Source organism: Oryza glaberrima, chromosome 7 (genome assembly GCF_000147395.1).
Source record: "Oryza glaberrima chromosome 7, OglaRS2, whole genome shotgun sequence".
Taxonomy (NCBI): Eukaryota; Viridiplantae; Streptophyta; class Magnoliopsida; order Poales; family Poaceae; genus Oryza; species Oryza glaberrima.
Genome location: NC_068332.1, coordinates 26,460,752 through 26,477,850, shown reverse-complemented (window position 1 = coordinate 26,477,850; position 17,099 = coordinate 26,460,752). Strand labels below are relative to the sequence as shown.

At 41.3% G+C, this 17,099-nt stretch overlaps 2 protein-coding genes across 3 annotated transcripts; one reads left to right on the top strand and one right to left on the bottom strand.

Annotated features, from left to right (window-relative positions):
* LOC127779633 (phosphoinositide phospholipase C 2-like) lies at nucleotides 1-3,099 on the top strand. Its single transcript, XM_052306465.1, has 7 exons — nucleotides 1-940; nucleotides 1,003-1,248; nucleotides 1,347-1,585; nucleotides 1,722-1,839; nucleotides 2,139-2,285; nucleotides 2,362-2,448; nucleotides 2,557-3,099. Exons 1-7 carry the CDS (start codon nucleotides 275-277, stop codon nucleotides 2,848-2,850), a joined length of 1,797 nt encoding a protein of 598 aa, XP_052162425.1. The 5' UTR covers nucleotides 1-274; the 3' UTR covers nucleotides 2,851-3,099.
* Nucleotides 3,100-5,684: 2,585 nt separating this feature from the next.
* LOC127779692 (uncharacterized) lies at nucleotides 5,685-16,974 on the bottom strand. Of its 2 annotated transcripts, XM_052306560.1 has the most exons (28): nucleotides 16,693-16,973; nucleotides 16,173-16,332; nucleotides 15,996-16,091; nucleotides 15,796-15,910; nucleotides 15,515-15,677; nucleotides 15,145-15,316; nucleotides 13,840-13,929; nucleotides 13,255-13,716; nucleotides 12,585-13,178; nucleotides 12,299-12,367; nucleotides 11,504-11,620; nucleotides 11,176-11,421; nucleotides 10,660-10,707; nucleotides 10,436-10,576; nucleotides 10,025-10,105; nucleotides 9,880-9,942; nucleotides 9,687-9,794; nucleotides 9,470-9,550; nucleotides 9,332-9,379; nucleotides 8,800-8,874; nucleotides 7,784-7,879; nucleotides 7,616-7,696; nucleotides 7,450-7,521; nucleotides 6,819-6,863; nucleotides 6,649-6,732; nucleotides 6,369-6,472; nucleotides 6,105-6,270; nucleotides 5,685-5,994 (listed from the first exon to the last, which is right to left on the bottom strand). In XM_052306560.1, exons 1-27 carry the CDS (start codon nucleotides 16,869-16,871, stop codon nucleotides 6,123-6,125), a joined length of 3,738 nt encoding a protein of 1,245 aa, XP_052162520.1. In that variant the 5' UTR covers nucleotides 16,872-16,973; the 3' UTR covers nucleotides 5,685-5,994; nucleotides 6,105-6,122. The 2 variants fall into 2 exon arrangements, with proteins under 2 accessions (XP_052162520.1, XP_052162521.1); XM_052306561.1 differs by lacking the exons at nucleotides 5,685-5,994; nucleotides 6,105-6,270; nucleotides 6,369-6,472; nucleotides 6,649-6,732; nucleotides 6,819-6,863 and adding an exon at nucleotides 6,870-7,069 and having other exon boundaries at nucleotides 16,693-16,974.
* Nucleotides 16,975-17,099: the final 125 nt, after the last annotated feature.

Genomic DNA, 17,099 nt, shown 5'->3' with positions numbered 1-17,099 from the left:
CGAAGACAGGAGACGGTTACTGGAGTTGAGTACTCCACCCACCACACCACACAAGAGAGAGAAGGGTTGGGGTTGGGTGCACTCTTTCCTTTTCTCTGTTGTTGTTGGCTTGATGATGAGCTGATTCGCATAATTCCAATTCCAATTATAATTCCAAGAGGCTCATCATCAACTCAACTGAAGAAGAAGAAGAAGAAGAAGAAGAAGAAGAAGAGGAGGAGGGTTGTGAACTGATTTGGGAAGGGAGGGGGAGGAGGAAGGCGATCGATCGGCGATGGGCACGTACAAGTGCTGCCTCATCTTCAAGCGCCGCTTCCGCTGGAACGACGCGCCGCCGCCCGACGATGTCCGCGCCCTCTTCGCCAACCACTCCGCCGGCGGTGGCCCCCACATGGCCGCCGACGGCCTCCGCGCCTACCTCCAGGCCACCGGCCAGGACGGCGACGTGGACATGGAGCGGCTGGTGGAGCAGATCCGGCAGCTGCAGGGGCGCGGCGGGCGCATCCCGCGGGTGGGGCGGGCACTCCCACTCCTGACGGTGGACGACTTCCACCGATTCCTCTTCTCCCACGAGCTGAACCCACCCATCCGGCACGGGCAGGGGCAGGTGCACCACGACATGGCCGCCCCGCTCTCCCACTACTTCATCTACACCGGCCACAACTCCTACCTCACCGGCAACCAGCTCAGCAGCGACTGCAGCGACCTCCCCATCATCAGGGCTCTCCAGAGGGGCGTCCGCGTCATCGAGCTCGACATGTGGCCCAACTCCTCCAAGGATGACATCAGCATCCTCCATGGCAGGACGCTCACCACCCCGGTCTCCCTCCTCAAATGCCTCCTCTCCATCAAGCAACACGCCTTTGAGGCCTCCCCTTACCCGGTTATCATCACGCTCGAAGACCACCTCACCCCCGATCTCCAGGACAAAGCAGCCAAGGTATATATAATCTTCTTCTTCTCTCTGTCTCTGCCTTGCTCGCTCACTTGCCAATGGGCCAGATGGTTCTTGAAGTTTTCGGCGACATCCTCTACTACCCTGACAAAGATCACCTCAAAGAGTTCCCTTCGCCTCAAGACCTCAAGGGCCGTGTCCTCCTCTCCACCAAGCCCCCCAAGGAGTACCTTCAAGCCAAGGATGGTAATGCTGCCACCATCAAAGAGGACGCCAAGGCCGCCGCCACTGACGATGCCGCATGGGGAAAAGAAGTCCCAGATATTCACTCTCAAATCCACTCTGCCACTAAAGTACTCCTCCTCATATTACTAGCTTCTTCTTCTTCTTCTTATGCTCATAGTAGAGCCAGTTTCTTACCTGCAAGGCACACTTTTGTTTCATTCTGCAGCATGACCAAAGAGAAGATGACGACGACACCGATGAAGACGAAGATGACGAGGAGGAGGAGCAGAAAATGCAACAGCATCTAGCTCCACAGTACAAACACCTTATTACCATCAAAGCAGGAAAGCCAAAAGGTACTCTACTTGATGCCTTACAGAGTGACCCAGAAAAGGTTAGAAGGCTCAGTTTGAGCGAGCAACAACTTGCCAAATTGGCAGATCATCATGGTACCGAAATTGTCAGGTACGAATCTGCTAAGTGAATGAAGTTGCTCTTCCTTTCCATCTTCAGCATCAGTGAAAATGTTTTTTTTTTTTGCACTTTATAGGCCATCTCTCGCTAACTCTGCTGAAATGCCCAATCTTTTTGGCCAAAACAGGTTCACACAGAGAAACCTACTGAGGATATACCCAAAGGGCACTCGGGTCACATCATCCAACTATAATCCATTTCTTGGTTGGGTGCATGGTGCTCAGATGGTAGCGTTCAATATGCAGGTGAGGTGCACTTCTGTTCCTGAGCAGTTAGTTCCAGAGTGATGGTTTAGCTCTTTGTACCTTATTTCCAATTCAGTAAATTCGGTGAGGAATCAATTTGCTGAATGCAGTTAAGTTTACATTTTATCTGATAATTATACCTGAACGATTATTATGGTATAATATAACTTCAGAATTGGTGGATCAAATTTGAGCAACCTGGAATTTCTGGCTCCATGTTTTCTGAATGCCTGTCAAGTTGTGACATTTGCCGCTTCTTTTACCGTTGTCATATTAAAAATACATGAAATTTCTTGCAGGGATATGGAAGAGCTCTTTGGTTGATGCATGGATTTTATAAAGCTAATGGTGGCTGTGGTTATGTGAAGAAACCAGATTTCTTAATGCAAACTGATCCAGAGGTTTTTGACCCAAAAAAATCCCTATCTCCCAAGAAAACCTTGAAGGTATGCATGCCTGTCATTCTTTTTGTTTGTGCTCGTCTGTGAAACCTGGAGACTTCACTGAAGTGCTGCCTTTCAGGTGAAAGTATACATGGGGGATGGTTGGCGGATGGACTTCACGCAGACCCACTTTGATCAATATTCTCCTCCAGACTTTTATGCACGGGTACGTACGTGGATTGAATTTCATACCGAAAACGGTTCGCTACTCCAAGTTGATGTGATATTATGGAGGTGACGATGGAAAATGGACTTGTGATGGGATGATGGATAGGTGGGGATAGCGGGAGTACCAGCGGACTCGGTGATGAAGAGAACGAGGGCGATAGAGGATAACTGGGTGCCGGTGTGGGAGGAGGATTTCACCTTCAAACTGACCGTGCCGGAGATCGCGTTGCTGCGGGTGGAGGTGCACGAGTACGACATGTCGGAGAAGGACGACTTCGGCGGCCAGACGGTGCTGCCGGTGTCGGAGCTCATCCCGGGGATCCGAGCGGTGGCACTCCACGACCGCAAAGGGATCAAGTTGAACAACGTCAAGCTTCTCATGCGCTTCGAGTTTGAATGACCCAACACACCGACACTTTCTTTCTTTCTCGCCGCATCGCATTGCACTGTGCCTGTGCTTGTGCAGCATCCATCATTTGGTTTGGTTTTTCATGTTCCTGTGCATACGCATTTGCGTCTGTACATAGGCTCGGTCCTGTATATTGTTTGTGAGTAACATGTAACAATAAGGCTTCACGCCATGTTCATTCCTCCTGTTTGAACCCCTCCAAATATATTAATACCGAAGGTACAAAATATCTCAACGGCAGACGGTTCTGTTTGCAGGGCAGGAGTAATTTGGCAAGTGCGCTATCTCTTATACCGAATTCCGGGCACGTTCTCGGCCGGACAGCCCCGCCACGTGGCATCGCGCAATTGATGGAATTGGCTCTCACCCTGCATCCGTTGGATAACAAAACAACGGCATAGAAGGAACAAAGGATCGAACTGTAAATTTTAGATTTCTCAGGGGGTTAAACGGAAAAGGTGACATCCCTTCCAGAGAAATCGTCTCCTCTCGCGGCCTCGCTTCTTCCTCCTCGGCTCCTTCGGCAAGTCGCGAGCCGGGCAACCGCCGCTCCACATCAGTGCCGGACCTCGCCGATTCGTCAAGCGTCGCCCCTAGAAACCCTATCCCACAGCGCCTCCCTCACTTTACCTCTCCCGCGCATTCGCATCTCGCGAGCCGAGCGCCGCCGCCTCCTCCTCGCCCCCTTTCTTCCTTGCTGATGTGCTTGACCCGGCAGGCCAGTGGTCGAGCTTGGCGCAGCAATCGAGTGGGATCGATGGCCGGGCGCCGGGGCTGGACTTCGATGTTAAGGCGCTCAATCCGCCGCCTAGTGGTCGATCCCATCCGTAGCCGTCAACATAGCCGCTGCCGCTACCTCTCTAATCTCTTGCCCCTCTCTCGGTCGTCATCCTCGCCAGCTCGTGAGTCCACTTCCCCTTCCCCTTCCCCTGACAGTGCATAGATGGATGGGGAGCGGACTGCAGGCGAGTGGACATGAACACAATGCATATTTTGTATGGTTCTAGAAAAATGTGAAATTGTTGTAAGCAATTATTGTTTGATGTCCATAGCTGATCCTATAATTAGAATTGTTCTTTGCTGATTGATCCTAGGCTGAGAAGTAACCTTGAGAAAGCTTGATCTGTTGGCTGCTCAAACTGAGATCGATAAGCTTTTAAAAGCTGCTCTGATTTTGCTACAAGGATTTGTATAACTCATCCAGGACTACCACGAGATAATGATCTTTCAGTGTCCAATGCAGAAAGTGAAGTGTTCCCATCCAAGATCATTCGATTACCATATGGATATGGTCATGATTTCTGTAGATGAATTATTTACTGCACTCCTTAAGTTTTGCCCTTTCTTGCTTCTCGATAATATTTGTTCACATCATTGTCTTGTTCTATTGATTTCTTTTTCCAAATGTTATTGAAAAAATTATTACCGTCTCCAGTGCAGCAATCATATCTACAAGTTCATCAGATTTCGGGATGAGAAGAATAGTGCCTATATATCTGTTAGTATTGCATAATATGTAATACTTTCCTTTTTTAATGCAGAGTTCATCTTCACAAATGGAGTCACCTCAAACATGATTAATTGCTGCGTTAATTACATATTCTTGGAACTAATTTTGAGTCATGACTGAGCAGGGTAATGTATAGACTGCCTAGAGTAAGAATTGCATTTATTCGAGATGGAGTATACAAGTATATCCTAGAGTAAAAATTGCATTGTTGGTCTAAAGAAAAATTTTCATTCGACAAGTTCTTTGTACTTTGAATCAATGATGTTAAGTTTTTTTTTTTTTACCACAAGTGTGCTTTGCATGCTCTCTATAATTATATGACAGTAACAAACTAGAGAAGATGTTTGGGGTTTGCCTGCCATGTTCATTGGAATGATTTTGTAGTTAAAAGCAAATTTGAAGCTTAAGCAAGCTGTGATAATTCTTTATATAATTTTACTATTATGAAACTTAAATGTTTGACGGGACCTTGTTGTCCTTGAGTCCATAGCTCAAATATATTATGCTGAAGAACTTTAATATACAGTACAATTCATATACTTTGGAATCATATATTAGTTTTCTGAAACATCGGAGAAAATCTAATCCATCTAATAAAATGCTTTATGATACTATTTACTCATTATTTATATAATTGCTTCTGTCAATATTTACTATTACAAAGGATGTTATTGATTCACTGATTCTTAAGTGTCTTAATTCTCTAGGGTTTTACTTTAGATGTTCCACGACGACCATATAATTATTCAATATAATACATAAATATTTATAATATTATTATCGTAGAGAAGTAGTAGTGAAGAAAACACTGATTATCGTTTGATTCAAACACACAGTCAAAATAGTCGCTCTGCTTGATAACCTATCTGATAAAGACCGCATACTTTTGCTATATGGATTATGCACAACACTAACTTTTGGTATATTTATAATATATGCATTTCTATCTATTTATAACTTTTGGTAAATTTCTATCTATTCAAAATGGCCATCAAACAGAAAATAATCATTTTTGCAGAGCAACACGATGGTAAAACATGGAACCGATAGTTTTCTTTTTCTCGAAGGGAACTGAGGGATTTTGGGGCTTTGCAATATGAGCATGCCAATCAGAATATGATTAATGCCTTATTTAGCTGATGACAAGGTATGATAATTAATAGGGAACACACCGCATCCTATTGGCCTGGCCTATGTATACTTCCGCGCGAAGCTGCGGTTACTTTCTAGTGTAATAACTAAACTCGACCACAAAAAGACCATATACAGTTGAACCCCCCCCCCCCCCCCCCCCGCCAAAAAAAAAAAACGTATATAACAAATATCAGACAAATTCTTCAGGCACAAAAGTTCAATGAAAAATTTTAGAAAATATAGACCGCCAAAGATGAAAAGACGGCTAAGAATCTTCCCATTTCCCTAGTCAAGGTAAAACTGTATACTACATATCCAACTGCCCAGCTACAATATGTCTTTGCCAAACCCACTGTATAATGAATTATCCAAGTCCTAAGTCCTAACAAGGGTCTATTCCAGACCCATCTTGAACTTCAATGCCCACCTCCTTCCGGCATATAACTAATACAGAAAGGGAAGTAACCAATAGTTGATTGGGACGTCCCATTCTGCAGAGACAAAATCCGCAGACAATTGCGTGTTTGTTCAGTTAAAAACAGAGCATTATAATGGCATTTATTATGATAAAACAAAGAGCCAAAAATTTTGAGATATTTACCACGGCTGCCGAAGAAGATTAGCTAACAGCGGAAGATTCCTGGGTCACTTCTGTCGTAGTATCTGCAGCTGAACTGCTGGTTTCTGCAGCCTGATTTTGGCTACTTTGTGCTTGAGGTGCAGGTTGCTGTTGATCTTCAGCAAGACCCAAAACTACCAAGGTAGACCTGCCATAAAATGGAAGCTCTGAATCAGATCCTGCCCTCGTGTACTTGAAATGGATAAGTAGCTTTTATGCTGGTAAGATATAGGGTTAAGTACAAACCTTGGAAGAGTTGATCGTACGTTAGGTTGGTTCGCGTGCTCAACCAAAGGTGCCTTCAGTACAGGATTCTTATTCAAGGCATTTTCAAGTTGAGGAGCTGGTAACTGATAAACCAAGTTTGATGTTATGAAAATTATTGGCAGTTTGGCACTATGATAAAAATGAACTCAAGAGCCACTAGCAGATAGCATGTAAAACAGCTAGCGGATGGTGCACATGCTACAGAGATTTTTGCATACAAGAACAAGTAGATTCTACGTAGAAGCAAAAGTGAGCCAACCTGCAGCAGCACACCATATGACTGAGGTTTCGTCAAGATAGCACACTTCAGGAATCCTACCCATAACTTGGGATACTTCCATATCTGCAATAATAAAAGATGACATGATATTTCCATATCCAAAATTATGTAAAACCACTGAAACTAAACTTAAAAAAAAAAATGAAAACCTGCTTGCTAACAAGACGTGACATGATATCCATCACAAAGTCCACCTGAAAAGAAGGCTTACCGTCAGATTATAAGAACAAGAAACAGGTCTATAAGATTGAGAAATAATACCGAAAACTCCCAAGAGATTTTTCATAATAAAGAATTGCAATGCTCGTCAACTTCAATATGTTATCATGCCAACACTGTGTAATAAAGGAAGTTCCACATGAATATCTTTGATAGTTTGATGGTCCCAATCCTCCATCACCTTCGAGAGAGTGGAAATGACATATATTACCATGTAACTGCTTTCTCATAGAATCAAGTGGATAAGTGCACGCACCAGATATGAAGCAAGCAGTTGTAAACAGTAAACACAAGTGATCAACTCTTTGCTTCTTAAGTGGCAGTAAAATACAACTAAAGAAAAATCATGAATGGACACTTTCTAATTGAATCAGGCGCAAGCACCAAAACCAGGAAAGGGAATGTGGCCTACTCAACATGAACCACAGGTAGATCATGTAACAGCATGACCGTGGCATTTCAACTTGATTTGTTGTACTATCAGCAGATGTTAACTATATATTATAACACCAATAAACTATCAGCCACAGTTAGAATATTGGGTTCATGCAGTTAACTCACCAATGCAGGAAATGCACCGATTGCTTGCATAACAGTTCGCATAAACAGCAACGGAAGTGGAATTTGTTCAACCTGAGGAAAAGTAGAGCTTGAGCAATGACCCAACAACTACATCATATCACAAGGCAGGTACATCTGAAAAGGCGAAAAATATGATCATATATACCAGTTGGTTCAGTGCTTTCGCCAAAACTTGTTGAGTGAATATTGTCCTTTGCTCAAAACAAGCAGCACAGGCATCAATAACCTATCATAAGATAAAATGAATTACCAAATTTATCAGTATATTAAACTAAATCGCCAAATGATCTATTTAAAAATATTGGAAACAGACCTTTTTGAGTGGTATTCCTTCTTTCTCAGGATCTATTACATGAATCGCAATCAAAATTTCTGATGGATCAAGAGAAGGCCCATTCTGCGGTGATCCCTGCAATAGTCAGCAAGTTATAATGTATCATAAGCCCGCACAAGCTGGGAAACCCTTAAAACTAAACTGAATCAATTTACCAAAACCAAACAAGTACACTGAACTTGCACTTTGCAACAGGCATAAAAATAAAATTTTCAACAAGTAAAACTGTAATATTTACATTTTACAGGCAGTAAAAAAAAATAAACAATTACCATTGTCCTACTTTGAGAAAAATAATTAAATGAAAAGGAAATCATATCATGAAAAGAAAAAACATGAAGGAAAAATCAAACATGATAGATGAGCTGTGGAATCATATCTTATTGTCTTATTGAATGCTGCAAATTTGCAGCTAATAAGATCAATCAGTGTTTGCATGTAATATGGATCAGTTACGGTCTGATGGATTCTTGCGGTGTGTGAGTGCCTTTGAGTAAACTTTCCAGTATTTTTCTAGATAAAAATAAAAGCTCCCAAATCTTTATAACTGCAACAAGAAAACTGTGCCCTACTAACAGAAGACCAAAGTTAATCCACTTTGTTACCAGTTAAAGTCATGCATTATCTTCTCCCCCCAGTCAACTTTACATACTTTGACGACATAGTTGGCCTAAGAAGGATAGCTAAGCTACTGGATGGTCATTGAATACAGGTGAATTTTTGGGGTGGTGTGGCACTGCATAAGCTTCTTTCTGTATTCAACTGCAGAAGTCTAATATATAATACTCACGTGAAACATATAACCCCAAAAGGAGAGGGTAGAAACAAGGTTTTACTAATAAAACATTAAAGTTGTTATTTTTTTACGTCAAAGGTGCAACGAAAGGATCAGCTTGGACATGAACTTAAGTTAATACTCAAATACAAATCACAGTTAAGGATCAGATAGAAAATTAACACAGCATGCACATATTTCATGCCAGACGAAAACTAACCTGCAGGATTCGAGAAAGTGCAACTTGAAACTTATCCAAGGGAAGATTAACAATACTGGGAAAAACAGGGAGGACCTGAGAAAAAGCACAATGAACAATAAATGTGAAACTATAATAATAATACAGGTGACATATTGATGCCTAGAGACCATAAAAGTTCCACTAATGCAACATGCCATGCATTGTCAAAGATTCTTAACACGGAAAAGTTGGATACCCAGATTAGTCAATTATTAAATGTTAATCAGCATATGTACACCTTCTAATTGAAACACTCCATTGCAAAAATTATTACCACAGGTTTTGCAAATACAATTCAAATAGTATAAATTGTGAGCAATTCAGCAGCATATGCTGATTAACATTTAATAAATGACAGTACACAACAGTCATTAGGTGACTGCAGGAAATGAAGACTTAAAGTAAATATAAACTACTGCATAAATTCTATAGTTCAATAAAACTAGAAATAAGGTATGCATGCTGCTGGTTCATTGTAATATCTTCAATGTTGCAAGGGGGAGAAAAAAACCTCATCTTTTGGCAGATGAGCCAAGACTGCAAAAAGGACCTCGATATCCTGCAAAATGAAGCCAGAATGTTAATAGTATCTCAGGTGGGAATCAGTCCAGAAACAAAAGTTGAACTCTGATAAAGATAAGTAAAGAACCTTTGTTTTAGAATATAAGTTCTTTACAGAGGAAATCAGATCTTGAGATGGCATTGCTCCATCGGTGAGTGTCTGTAAAACCTGTGTGGCGATGCAATTTCATGGGTTATGATGTATTCAGATAAAACAAACCTTTTAAGAAAATTTGATGAAACATCTTTTTCTGTACACATTTAAGCAGAATTTTGGATTTTTATCATAAAAGAACAACTTGCACCTGCATCAGTAGGTCCCGACTATCAGCTGGTGGGTCTGAGATGATCCCAAGAAGACTGGGAGATGAGCCTATTGTGCGGATCAGAATGGGTACTTGTCGATGAACTGCCTGAAAGGTATACAATATATCAAATGGATATAGTTTATTACTGATTGAGCCATTGGCATGGCAGAGAGAAGCAGTCAGCACAGACCTGCTTGGCAGCTTGTGGTAGACTTCCATATATTGCAAATACATGCCGAAGAAGGGAATGCTTCTGGCAAGTAAGATGTAAATTGCATGCTGTTAGTAAAATCCATAGAATCAGATCAAGATGTTAAACTTTAGTAAATACTAACCTTGGTGCACAAAGCAAAATAGAGTGACATCAAAGTTTGAGAATCTGCTACTGAAGACGATAAATTTTCTGAACCACCATCCTTCATAAGACACAGTTCATCCCAATAAGAAAAGGCAGCACTATAATTCACTTGAAAAGGAACAGAAATGTACTCAAGGTTATCTTCCAAGACAATATCAATTAAGTCATCTACAATTCTGCATATCTTACTCATCACTTTTTCTTTTTACATCACTTCGTAGGTTCATCTATATGACTTTATTCGTCTGTTTTTCATCTGTTTCTTGGTTTTAGTGTATTACTTGGTTGATTTTATGACAAAGTTCAACCGCAATTCTATTTAAGAATCAACTAAACTGTAATAAGTCCAGAACAGTACATGTGAAAGAAATTAGAGCATAAATCAAACCTTGGGTGCTTCTGGAGTAGACATTTCAGAAGCTGCTGATTCATCAGCTGGAACTACTTCCAGAACTGAATTAAGTTTTTCATTTGCAAAATCTTCAATCCTTTTTGAAATGCTTGCCATAGGAAATAGCTTATTTGCTACCTGTTATTACCAAATGAGAAACAAAATGGTTAAAATCACATAAATGCATGTTTCATGCAAGCACAAACAATTAGGTCAATTACCAAGCGTATTGCCTTCATGCGGACCTCATCTAGATGATGGATTGAACTCTGCAAGAAAAACTTCTACTTAGAATCATAAAAAAGGAACAAGCTATACTTGAACCAGAAAAGTAGCACTAGAGTACCAGTCAACAAAACCAACATCAAGTCCTAACCAGTATATAAGTTTCATTCCTTGGTAATTGCACGTTTGGAGTTCAATCTGACGCTTATGTCCATAAAAGGGAAATAGAGATGCAAAACATTACTCATATTTTGAGTGTTCAACTGTCCTGAACTCTTCCAAGACACATGAAACAACTAAAACTGACATCATGTCAAATGACTCTTGCATGCTCTACCACTGAATCAAAAATCAAAATAGAAAACTTTCTCATGCTACCACAGGTGGAGTTCCTGACAATCTCATGACAGTTTGTGACTCACAAAAATCATGTGAGAAGAGCTGCACATCTAAGCAAGCGTATCGCACATTTACACAAGGTGAGTAAATATGTCATGAAGTCAGTCTAGCACCTGCAAAGCGATCTCCAGACATCTGTCTCGATTTGAAGGTCTTAACATGATAAGGTTCCAGACAGCACTAAGTCCTTGAGTTACCCTATCACCACTCTGCAGATCCTTGTCCTGCTTCTCATTGCTTCCAGGAGAACATAAGCCCTCTAGCAACTTCAATACACCCTCTGGTAAGTATGGTATCTCACAAAGTAATTTTCCAAGTGATTTATCTGAAGCCGGAAACATATCGCGAAGATTTTCAGCCTACGCCAAATAAGAAGTGGTTGGACATGATGCAAGAAAAACAATACAGTGACAAAGTTAGAGATATCATAAGAAGACATACAACAGTCAGAAGAAACGATTCATAAACTGATGTTGCAGTTCTCGATGAAAGGAAGTCATGATCCTGTTCTGCTTCACGATACAACCTGTTCAGAATGCACAGTGTCAGCTCGTGTCCCTGCTCAAGGAAAGATAGTCAGACCATTGTAAGGGGTAAACTGATTAAAGCATGTAATTAGATAAAGCAACAGAGTTACATGAAACATAATCTGGGTAAACATTTTGATATAATAAATAGATAATGATCATCGTCATAGGCTTGCTATATAAATAAGAATGGAGGGAGTAGTTTGGTAAACTAGAATGAAGATAAAAAATGTTGTGTCTAGTTAACTGGTCAAGATATTGGCTTGCTAGTTGAACCACATACCACAGATACAGCGCCAGCCCTACAACTAGAAGTTAAAAAAAGTGAAGCTGAACAAACATATTTTATTTCCATAAATACTTTGGCAATGGAGGTTGGGGATATGTTCTTGTAATTGTCATGGTAGTTGTCAAGTATGATCTTTCGCTGCCAGTCTGCCAGATAGGTAGCATTCTGTGCAAAATCCGTACCGTTTAGCAAGGTAATTTGGTTTGAATCAAAGCCATGTGGTTGAACTGGATTTTTCTCCCAGTTCAGTCACCTAGGCAGGACTAAAAAGCTTTCAGTTCTCTCTTTTTTTTGGTATGGACTAAATCAGTTCCCATCCAACACTTGTGTTTATAATAGAGAATTGATACCAGTTGCACCCAGTGGACCCAAAAAAAAAACTGTACAGAAAAGAAATTCTATGATTTTGTACACCTGTACCTCATTATTTACATAATCAGACAGTACATGCTTCTGGAGAAGCTCCCAAGGGTCCAACTCCAAAGGGAACTGCACTATCAAGTAGCATAATGTAAAAGGAGTGTAACTATGACAAAATACAAGAAACTGAAGCATCATTGGTTTAAACATTGCAGGCACTATCAATTAATTGCTTCTGCAAAGAAACTGTCAATGGATAAATTAACCAAACAATGGTGCACACAAAAAACACTAACCGAATTGAAGCAAAAGAATATTACTCTAAAGGAGGCAATGTAACATGTACCTCAACACCCAAGTGAGCAAGCAAGGGAAGACGAGCTATTGAACCACCAGATGCATCTTGTTTATCACAATCAAGAATCCGCAAAAATGCTTCTTTTTGAAGTAGATCTTTAGCCTCATCGCTGAGATCAATATTAGTCACAACCAACTTTGGAAGCACATGCTGTGAAGTAAGTGTGCTTGAATATGAGAACTGAGTCTGACTTGCTTCCACCATAGAAGAGCTTGGACTACGAGTTTCTGAAGATTGAGCCAAACTAAGACCAGCTGAGGAATTATCAGCAGGCAATGAACTAATAAAACTGCCACCATGCTCTTGGGTTCCTTGAAGTTCTGTTGAAGCATGGGAAGCTTCTGATGATTCTTGAATCTCAATTGATAACCTAGCGGCATCTGCAGTGGGTTCTTTAGCCTCTATAGTTTCCATATCAGATGGAATTGATGAACTATTACTATTCTCCTCCATAGGTAGATTTCTTGAGGTAGGTCCAGGAATGGCAGGAATTGCTGCAGTTTCACCAGCAGCAGATGGCACAACAGCAGAATCTATAGTTTGAGGTGCTTCATCGACCTCTCGATCATTTTGATTTATTCTCTGAAGACAAAGTTCAATAAACAAAAGTCAAAGAAGAAACTCTAATGAATCAATAAAATCTAGATAAAAAACCAACCTTCAATAAAGATTCTAACAGAGGAAAGCATGCTGAAAGAAGACTTGAACTCGGAGCACCAGATGGCTGGCCAGCTGAAGGAGATTGTTGTTGGTCTACTTCAGGATGAGAAACTGGCAGGTGTTGCATGTTAACCATTACCACCTCTGCTAATAAGTCAGCAGCAATACTGGATGACAGGATTTGCAGTGATCCAGCCGCTCTGTCACCTTGAGCGGCTAATGCAGCAAACATACTAACTAATTGATATACAGCTTCAGAATTTCCAGTACTTGCAGAGTTGGACGGGCTAGATGGGGTATCAGCAGAGGTTAGCTCCACATTATTCTTTACATTTTCAGTACGTTCTTGATCATGATGTGATTGCCTAATTCTTTTGTTGGAACGATCACCATCTTCTGGCACATTATCGATGTCATCGATCAGATTACGCTTGTTACTGTTATCTGTGCTTGTTGTCTCCTATTAAAATTGGACCAAACTTAAGGGGTAAGAATATACAAGCATTGTAAATTTCCTATCATTATTCCCTTTATCCCTATTAATTTAAGAGAGCGATATTGGATATAGAGGTACAGTATATACCAGAGGCAATGATTCTACCCTGTTTGAAGAATGTTCTATCGAATCAGCCTGGTTGATAATATTTTGAGCTTCCAATAGGCGAGCTCGCCACTGCAAAATGGAAATTTCGGATTAAGTCATTTAGAAAATAGTAAAGAACATGCTATTGATAAAAGAATGTGTTCCATTGATAAAATATGAAGTTAGTAATCACGACATCAGTATATGAAATGATATGCATGGGTAATTTGCACATTTTGATTGGTGCCCTCCTTTCATTGAGGCCAGCGGTTGTTTGTATCATAACCAATCATCCCTAGGAGTCCAGACAGGTGCACAATCTCCTCCCTCAAGCCTAATACAGCAGAACAAGGAAATAAAGCGTGTACCCAGCCTAGGCTCACATGAACAGGATGCAAGGCGTACAGGAAATGAGCATGGTTCAGCAGAATAAGGAAATAAAGCATATATATCTCCCACATTGCCATGACACTACCAAATATGCTGCCTCCCGGCTGCTAAAGCTGACACTAAAACCCCACATATGTTGAAGCTCATGCCTGATTTAGTGCTGCCTGACAAATTGCCACCGCCTAACAACTGCGTGATGTTATTGTCTCCCCAAGAAACCCCAGCTTGTTTACTGCCAAAGTCCAAACTCTCCAATATATGATGCTGGCACTGGTAATGAACTTATCTATTGGAATGCGGTTCCATCAATCAAGAAAGGCAATATGCAAAATAAAGAAAAGAACTCTGATATTCCCCGGGAGCTGGGAGTAATTGCTAATTTCGATTATATACGGTTAAAATGTCACAATGAAGGAACTTATTTTATGCTTAGTTTATGGTTAGAATGGTACAATAGACATAATTGGTTTAGTTTAGTTCTTTTTCACCACTCCCATAATACATGCATCCAACCAAAGTACTAAACCATACTCACTCATTCATCCTGCATCCACAATCTAACTGAACTAGTAACCAATCAAAAACATTGGCGCCTTCCAGGACAAATGAGACCAAAGATGTGATTAACTGAGCCCCATCTAGGAAACCCATAGGCACCTAAGTGACCTAACATGTGTATACAGTATGCAAAACTCTTGAGTACACTGACCAAATAAAAACAGCATAGCCTCTTACATAATAAATTAATTAACTACAGTTTTTAAGCACATAATGAAATAGGCACGGAGTGATACATGTGAAACCTGCCAGTAGAAAGAAAGGTTCACCGAGAAAAAGTTAACAGACAATATCAGATATTATGAATGCAACATTTATAAGTTATAAGTTACTAGTTGTACAAGCTAAAAGAAATACCGGCTCTGCACTTGAATGTGTACATTTCAGGCATGCAGCAAAGGCACTCTTCAAAGCATGGAAAGCACCTGGGACTTGCACTTTAATAATGGAACTTGCTGGATCCAAAGAAAGTAAAACTGGAAGTATGCGTCCGTAAAATGAAGGTCTTCTTTGCGCGATAGCTGAGAGGCTGAGGGAAATTCATGTTAGAGGATGAGGGAAAAATGGTAGAAGATAAAAATATAACATGGAAGAAACCTGCACTTTCTTCTACAAACAGAATGAATAAATGTTACAACATCCTCATACAGGAAATATATTTGTTCCAAGAATGGTAAGAAAGGTAATATATAGAAAAGACAGTGGAACACAAATGGATGAGACAAACCTAGTAACAAAGACAATGATCATGGAAGTACTGAGTGATTTTACTTTAGGAGGCTTAAGCTGTTCTAGCAGCAATCCAAGGTTCTGGCTGGCTTCCATTGCCAGATCTCCAACATTAAGCAAAGGGTGACCTCCTCTCAGCCATGCTACATTGAATCCCATATCTACAAAAGGATTTACAGATGACAGACCATCATGGCACAACTCCAAAATATTGGCAAATGTTTTTTTTTTTTTTGGGGGGGGGGGGGGGGGGGGTATGAAATGCCGCGTATGTTATACCTTCTGTAACTTCATTTGGTGGATCCGGTGGGGTATCAGGATCAGGGGTGTACAATAGAACTGTTTTTTCAACAAATTTAATAGCCAGTAACCTGGCTCCTTCATTGCTCATCGGCTATACAGCAGGTTACGCAGATGTAAGAAATGGCAGGAGGAGAGGATGAAATTGACCAGCCACGAGGAAAAAGATAGTGCCTTACCTGAAAGGCCATGTGTGACACAGCAGATTTAAGCTTGAGCAGTGCCTCCCAGGATAATTTTAATGAATCATCAATGCCACCACTTGAGAACAAGCCCTGATATCAAATCCGGCAAACCAGCGATGTTAGGCAAAGTTCACCCACACAGGCCGCTCGAAGAGCTTCTGATAAAATTACCTGAATAACTAGCTGTCGTAGTACTTTGGCAAACAAGGTTGTTCCTGTTTTAATAGCTTGCCTTGCGACCGCAGGTGTGTCATCGTTGAGAAGATGAAGCAGACAAGGCATGACATTGGGAAGGTATGCCATGTGTTTTGACCCAACCTCACCAATCATCCTATATCGGGGTAGAATTGACATGCACATGTAGCAAAAAAACCATGAGCATATACGAGCACAGTGAAAAGCGTGGGCAGAGTATCATAATTTCTAATAGACGCTCTTATGAACAACAACACCTTGAGCGAGCAGGCTCGTGTACAGCATTGTTAATAACTAGCAAGCGCTAAATTATCATTTGTTACTGTTGATGAGTGGTAAATAGAAGAGTGGAAACTTAGCATCGAATGTGTGTGGAAATAAAATTACAGAGTGACTCAACGTTGACACCTAAACCACACACAATCCAAATATAAAAACCTAGGACGGGAGGATGAAATTGGGAGGTCCAAGACCAAGAGGAGAAAGGGACACTGACTCGGCGACGAGCTTGCGGACGGGGCTGGCCTGATCGGCATGGAGGTCGGCGATGCGGGCGACGAAGTCGAGGAGCGGAACCCTGCGGAGCTGGCGGAGGCGCGGCTCCATGGAGGAAGGCAAAGGCGAGGGGTTGGGATGGAAGGTCGGCGGGAGGTCTCGGGCAGCGGCCACAGCCATCGGAACCCTAGCTCCTCCGCTCCGGCCGCTGGCGCTCACTCCGCCGTGCCGCCTGCGGATGGGTTGGGCTTTCCCTTTTCTTTTTTTTTTTTTAGAATAATATGAATATGGGATGGGTTGGAAAATGTAAATGGGCTTACGGTGGGAGGGATGTCATCTGGACTTAAATCATCAGATATATGGGCTCAAATTTGAGATGCACAGGAAATAGGAAATAAGTCCACCTGT